General features: G+C 34.3%; 1 protein-coding gene across 1 annotated transcript in view; it reads left to right on the forward strand.

The window, feature by feature from the left end:
• The window catches only part of CCDC179 (coiled-coil domain containing 179), a 19,405-nt gene extending 13,365 nt beyond the window's left edge, over positions 1–6,040 (forward strand). Inside the window, exon 4 of the mRNA XM_017513812.2 lies at positions 5,457–6,040. Coding sequence (XP_017369301.1) covers positions 5,457–5,468 — 12 coding nt within the window. The 3' untranslated portion in view covers positions 5,469–6,040. The remainder of the gene's footprint in view (positions 1–5,456) is intronic.
• Positions 6,041–7,460: the final 1,420 nt, after the last annotated feature.

Here is a 7,460-nt window from a genome sequence, read left to right on the forward strand (position 1 = left end):
ACCCCCCACTGTCCCTCCCCTATTTCCCCTTGGCAGGCCCCAGTGTGTGATGCTCCCCTCCCTGTGTCCATGTGTTCTCATTGTTCAACACCCGCCTGTGAGTGAGAACACGCGGTGTTTGATTTTCGTTCTTGTGTCAGTTTGCTGAGAATGATGGTTTCCAGGTTCATTCATGTCCCTACAAAGGACACGAACTCATCGTTTTTGATGGCTGCATAATATTCCATGGTGCATATATGTCTTGTTATTTTTTATTGAAAGCTGGACATGATGTATTGGGTAACAGAAACTAAGATAGATAAGCTTTTAGTGTAGATTTTATGCTTATCTGATTAAGATTTAAGCTGTGTTTGCTATTTACTGTAGCTGTGATATCAAAGGATAAAATTTCCCCTGGTTCATTTTTGTCTTCCCTCTTATTTTTGGTCTCACTAGGAACTCTTTCTTAAATAAAATGTGAAGCTTGAATTTTTTTTTTTTAAGCTTGAAATTTTTAAAGCTGGAATCATCTGATACATACAGGAGACTGACTGATGTATTTGTAAGTTGTAGGGGAAGAAGGGTTCCATAGCCCTATGATTAGAATTCAGTCTTTAAGTGAGGATGTATCTGTAACTGCTTAATGGGTTCATTTTACACACTACCCAGATAGAACCAATTTATCAAGACAGGGGAATTGCAATAGAGAAAGAGTCTAATACACACAGAGCCAGGTAAGCAGGAGACTAGAGATTTATTATTACTCAAATCAGTCTCCCTGAAAATTTGGAGGCTAAGCTTTTTCAAGGATAGTTTTGTGGGCAGGGGCCTATGGGAACGGGTGCTGCTGATTGGTTAGGAATGAAATCATAGGGGTGTGAAAAATGCCTCATGAGGTGAGCTTACTTCTGGGTAGGGACCACAGGACCAGTTGAGCTAAGAGTCTTTGGTCCATGTGGGCTGTCTGGTCATCAGAAATGCAAAAGCCTGAAAAAACATGTCAAAGTCAAACAGGGGAAGCTGCAAATCTTGTGGCCTCCAAAATAATGGCTGGTAATCATTTGACTATGCCTGCATCTTAGCAGAATTCAGGCCTTTCTCATTCTCCTAACCTGGTGGCCTTCCACTAGTTTTACAAAAGTGGTTTATTTTGGGGGAAGGGCTATTGCTATTAAAACTATAAATTTCTCCCATGGTTAGCTTCGTTAGATGATCATAGTTGATTGGATCAGAGCTTTCTACTGTCATAATTTTTTTCACTGCAAGGGCAGTATTTTATTCCTGGGATGTAAATTTCACAACTTCTTCTTTGCTACCCTCCCCATTAGGTAAAAATAGGAAGGCTATAGGGAACAGGAGTTGTGTATTTCCTTTCCCCTAAGTCACCTGTGATTTGGTAAAACCCAATTTATTCAGGCTCTTCTAAAATAGTTTCTCTTGAGAGCATGCTCTGGTAAAGAGAACGAAGAGCTCCGAGGTATTTTTAAATGATTACTTTTCCCCTTTCACTGCTAGAAGCAAATAAAAGACTGTTCTCTGATCTTCACAGTGAGATCTGGTGAGGCTCCTGGAGGTAAAATTCAGGAAACTATGGGGGCTTCCCTAAGACTGTCCTCCTTAAACACCGAGTTTTTAACTTTAAAGGTTATACACCCTGGGCCTACAGCCACACATCAAATAAAGTTGACGTGTTCCCACTTGCATTTGCCTTAGCAGAAGCTTTCCGTTCCTGGCAAGCTCTGACTCTCCACATCCACTTGTCTGTCTCTCTGGTTTTCAGGGCAGTAGCTTGCCTTGTGCCCTCATTTCTCTGATGAATATAAGAAGATTAATTGCTTTTCAGTTTGTTCTACCTTTTTCTTATTGTAAGGATGGAAAGAATAATTTGCAAGCTCTTTATATGTCAGACTGGAAAGCTCCACTTAAATTTCTTTGATCAAAACTGGTTTACTGGCCACCCCTAACTGCAAATAAATTTAGAGATGTGAAAAATTAAACTGACTCCCTTGCTGCCCTGAAGAGAATAGAGGTAACATCAGTATAGAAGAAAGTACTTTCCTTCTTTATTTAGACTGTGAGGATTCTCTTTCTGTAACTTGCCCTCCTCTCTGAGTTTTTGGAATAAATGCATATTATGAGTAAAAGTTCAACCCATTTGCTTTGTTTACCATTTGTTTTTGCATAATGAAAAGAACCTATACGCTGCCATATAGAAACCCAGGACCATCAACTATACACTGTTACCATTTTGCCTTAAATATCTACAAAGCTCCTCCCTTGATGAAATACCAGTGTTTATAACCCCAACCGCATAATCTTTGTCTCTCTTTTAAGCATTAAAATATGTCTGTGCAACATATATTTTCACTTTCCAAGTTATGCCTTAGTATAAAGTATAATAATTTAAGGTATGGGAAGGAAAAGAGAATTATTCCTGAGTCCACCTTTCTATAGTGCAAGACAATTGCCACCATTTCTGAACCCTGTACCTCTTGATTGATTTACATACAATTATTTTGATTACTCTTTCTATCCCTTTGTCATTTCAATACCTAGTACCATCAATTTTTTTTCTTTCATAACTTGCCCCTTAACTAACCATCTAAGGATTTTCATTTCCAAAGCTCCCCTTTTTAACTAAAAGTAGAACTACCATTTGATCCAGCAATCCCACTACTGGATATCTACCCAGAGGAAAATAAGTCATTATATGAAAAAGACACTTACACATGCATGATTACCACAGTGCAATGGGCAATTTAAAAAATGTAGAACAAGCTTAAATGCATATCAAGCAACCAGTGGATAAAGAAAATGTGGTTTATAGATATACCATGAAATACTACTTTGCCATAAAATGAAAGAAAATAATGGCATTCACAGCAACCTGGATGAAGTTGGATACCATTATTCTAAGTGAAGTAACTCAGGAATGGAAAACAAAATATCATATGTTCTTGATACAGGAGTTAAGAAGAAGTTACTTAGGCAGATAGTGAGGGTATGGAAGTCCTTATTAATGTTTTCCCTTTAATGAAAAGCAGCTCCAAATCATTTTCCTTTCTAACAAAGAGCAACCTATAAAATTGAGCTGCGGTCATAGGTGCTGGAAGTTGTGCCAATCATGTTCAAAATGGCGGCTCCATCTTCCCTTCTCTGCCAGTGACATGTATAGTAAGAAGCAAAAAAGATGGCGAAGGCCAAGAGGAAAGTTCATTTGCATAATAAGATTAGGGTGGGGTAGCCAGCCTTCCCTGCGTGCTATGTAAACATCATATCTTATTGAACCAATCTGTGAGCCCTATGTAAATTACATGCCTATAAAATCCATCACCTCCACCACTGGCCAGTCTTTCCTCTCAGAAATCCCCTCTCTCTCACTAGAGAGCGAGAGAGAGCTGTTTTCCTTTCTCTAGCTTTGGCCTATTAAACCTCCAGTCCTAAACTCCTCGTGTGTGTCCACCTCCTAAATTTTCTTGGCATGAGACAATGAATCCCAGGTATTTACCCCAGACAACATAGCTGCTTCATTCTCACTTATAAGTGGGAGCGAAACCATGAGGTCACAGAGGTATAAGAATGATATAATGGACTTGGGGGACACATGGGGAAGGAAGGGAGGGTGGAAAGTAAGGGCTAAAAGACTATATATTGGGTATAGCATACATTGGTCTGGTGATGGGTGCAGCAAAATCCCAGAAATCACCACAAAAATACTTATGAATATAACCAAAACCACCTGTTCCCCCAAAAACAATTGAAATAAGTTTATATAAACTGAAAAAAGCCCCACCTTTTTTTCTTGAAGTGCCAGATGTTTTTTAGAGAAATGTATACATAATTGTTCTATAACATCCATCCCACCAACTTATTTGAGGTTTCAGAAACAACTGAAATGTTTCACAAATAAGTAAGATTATATAAAATAAGATACATTAAATATGAAAATCCTAAGTTCACTCTGGTGCTTATGTTTTCATTTTCCTTAATACAAAGATTTGGAATTGTCTTCAGAATATCCAGATACTTTTCACTGATGGTATTTGGCAATTATAAAAGCTGTGATAACCCATAAAAAAGAAAGTATACCTTTCTTCCAAGAAAGAACATCAAGAAGCTCAAAGGCCCCAAATACTCACTTTGCTAAAGGGCTTCTCTTCATTTTTCAAAGAATAGTAATAACAAGGAGTTACTGTAACAACCCTATTCTAGTTTTTCTTCTATATATTAACCAAGATGTATAGTGTCTCCTGTTTAAGCTCGGGTATTCCATGCTTCTCAAATGTAGTCAAAATCAGTTTGATTTTTTTTCTTTTCATATCATTTTAATTTTCAAATCATTCTGAGTAAATTTTAACATACAATCATTCAAATTGAGAATAAACATTTATTTTCATTTGTAACAATTTCATACTAATGTCATATTATCAAATGTTACAAATGAAAATAAATGGTTACTGTCAATTTCTCTATTAATCTTGTCTCAAAGTGATAATGAATATGACACACCACACCATACCACAGAGTAACACTGCTTTAATCTGTGTTGATTCTTCTTATTTTACCTTTCATCTCTTAAATATTTTGCAATTTGCTTTGTTATAAGCAGTATCCCCACTAATACTCTATTCTCATTTTTTTTGCTTAAACTGATCTTTGACTTTAAGAAAAAAATGCAATAATAGTCTTTGTACAATTTAAATGTTTTGGGACAAAATAAAGGCCTGGATTCATACGAATAAGTACTTTATTTGATAAGTAAGTTGTGCCCAGTAGAACAGAGGATGTGTGATGAAGTTAGAACACTTAGTTGTTAAAAGAAGTTTGAAAAAGTATTTTTGTTTTTATTTTTGTGTACTAAGGGTTTATATAACCTTTTAATAATTATGTCATTAAGTATATATATTTATGAATATTAAAATTATCCTTAAATATTACTTTAAGGTTAAATTTCTGCCAGTAATGATACAGTTTTTTCATTTTTCTTGTATGTTATTTATCCATGTTGTTCACTTCATTCTGGGTCATTTAAAGACATAAACACACTCAACAGATGCCTAAAATATGCTGTGTTAGTCACTCACAGAACATAAAACTTGAAAAATAAAAACCTTATATTTAACATCTCTATCACATCTATTATGTATAGAAATGACTGACATTTCTCAAAACCGATATACTGAGTTCCTACAAATCCTTTCTGCTTGCTATATTTGTTGTATGACTAATAGAGAATTGTTTTATATCATATCTATATTCAGATATGATTTGATAATTTTTTCATATCTGGCTTCTATCTGAACATGACCTTACTTTAGTTTAAAATAGCATTCCCAGCTATTAAGAATTATTTTTACAATACATCTTGCATGAAATAGGTTTTCCCAAGACCTTTTCCAAATAATTTATAGTATATATAATCTTTTCTTGTAGAAATTTTAATTGAATTTTTCTTTGTGTATTCTAATCTTGTCTAGTGGTCATCTTGACAAAGTTGGAGTCTATATGAAGGAAACCATGCTCCAGACCAAAAGATGTGAATTTCAAACATCAAGTGACATATCATGAATTGATCATCTGAAAAATAAATGCAATACTCCGCCATTTCAGGAAAATAAATGCAGTGCAAGTATTTAATATCCAAGCCACAGGCTCTAGAATTCAATTAAACACCATGTCTCACTACCATGTTTTTTTCCTTGTGGTGTACTTGAGATCTGCTGCTTTTCAACAAATAATAATAAATATGTATAGGTAGGCTTTTGAAAAATATTATTCTCATGTTTAAATTTTGCAGATGTTTTATGACATATTTAGAAGTATGTTTTAGTAATAGAACACCAGAATTCCTCTGCTGTATATTTATAATGACTTCTGTTCAAACAAAATGTTAAATTCTTTAAATAGTCCTAGGAGACTGTTACTATAAGTAACTCTATGTTATGTGTTGCTTTTGCAGTTAGGCCAGAGTGTAATTAAAATTTCCATTTAAAATAAAATTTGAATATTAAAATTTTACTTTTATGTATGAAATAAATGATAATTATCCCTATCTCTCAAATACTTTCTTAATTAAAATAAGTAATTTCTAATATGTAGGTTAAATTATCACAATTCTTTTATAAATTAAAAGATTACAAACTATTAGATAAACATGAACATTATATTTGGTAACTGACTTACAATCTCTAAAATGCAATTTAAAGTAAGGTACAGGGAATTCTACTATTGGAAACGATGGAAGTACTATAATTGCACTCCCACAAGCAACTAGAAAATAGGACAAAATATTGAAAACAATGGCTTTCCAGAAATGGAACAAAAGTGAAAAGGACTGTGATTCCCAAGACAAGAGAAATAAATAAGAGGAATCCTATAATTACCCCTTTACTGCCTGGAGGAGCATTCCAGATAATGATCCAGCAAAAAGCATTGTAAGTAGAGCACAGCAGTTTTCCTGAGTTAAAGGTGAGTTGATGAACCAAAATAAAAATTCAGGGAGTCTGGGGAAGCTGGAAGTTGTAGGGAAGGGTTCCACAGTAAGACCTATGCAAAGAACTTTGTAGATGTGCATATTGCTCATGTTGAGTCTTTGCTCATTGGTAAGCTGCATATGCACAGAATGAAATTGGAAAAGGTCAGATCTTTTTATTTTTTCTCTTCCCCACTATGCCAGGTAGTAAAGAACTGGTTAGCTATAAGCTAAACAATCCTTAGCATTCACACTTCCATAGGTAGATGCTTGAGTTTTGGCCAGCAAGCACGGAGAGTCCTTGTTGCTCAAACAGGGTGTTTAGTAGAGAGACCAGAAAAGTCATGTCTCAGTAGCAGTGATAAATTACCTGCAGCATAAAGATGGCTCTAGACCTAGCCTAAAGATGCTTAAAAACTAGTTTGAAATAATCAGACTTATCTACAAGTAACTGTCCACTATAAAAAAGACTACAAAATCCAGATATTTAACACACACAATGTCTAATATCCAACAATAAATTTCTAGGCATGCCAAAATCAGGAAAACAAAACACATGATTAGGGGAAAGTAAAATCAATAGAAACAGACATAGAAATGAAAAAGATGATAGAATTAGAAAAAAGAAATTTAAACATACATTATAAACATGTAAACTATGCTCAGTAATTGAAACAAAAATGTGAACACAAAGAGAGGAATGAAAGATATTAAAAAGAAGTAAATGAAACTTTTAAAAAATACCAAAAATTCAAAAATTCACTAACTTAAATTAACAGCATATTTAATGCAAATAAAGAAGTCACTAAAATTGAAGATATAATGGATACAGCCAAAAAAAAATCCAAAATAAAAAAAAAATAAAAAAAAAAAAAAAAAAAGGAAAATAATTAGTGCTTCACTGACTTGTGAGACCATATCAACTGGCCTAACATATGAATAATTGGGTATGTTAGAATGATTTAGGATAAGAATTTTAAAAACATTTTGTATTAGTCTATTCTCATGC

The sequence above is a fragment of the Cebus imitator genome, unplaced genomic scaffold (assembly GCF_001604975.1).
Source record: "Cebus imitator isolate Cc_AM_T3 unplaced genomic scaffold, Cebus_imitator-1.0 Scaffold503, whole genome shotgun sequence".
Taxonomy (NCBI): Eukaryota; Metazoa; Chordata; class Mammalia; order Primates; family Cebidae; genus Cebus; species Cebus imitator.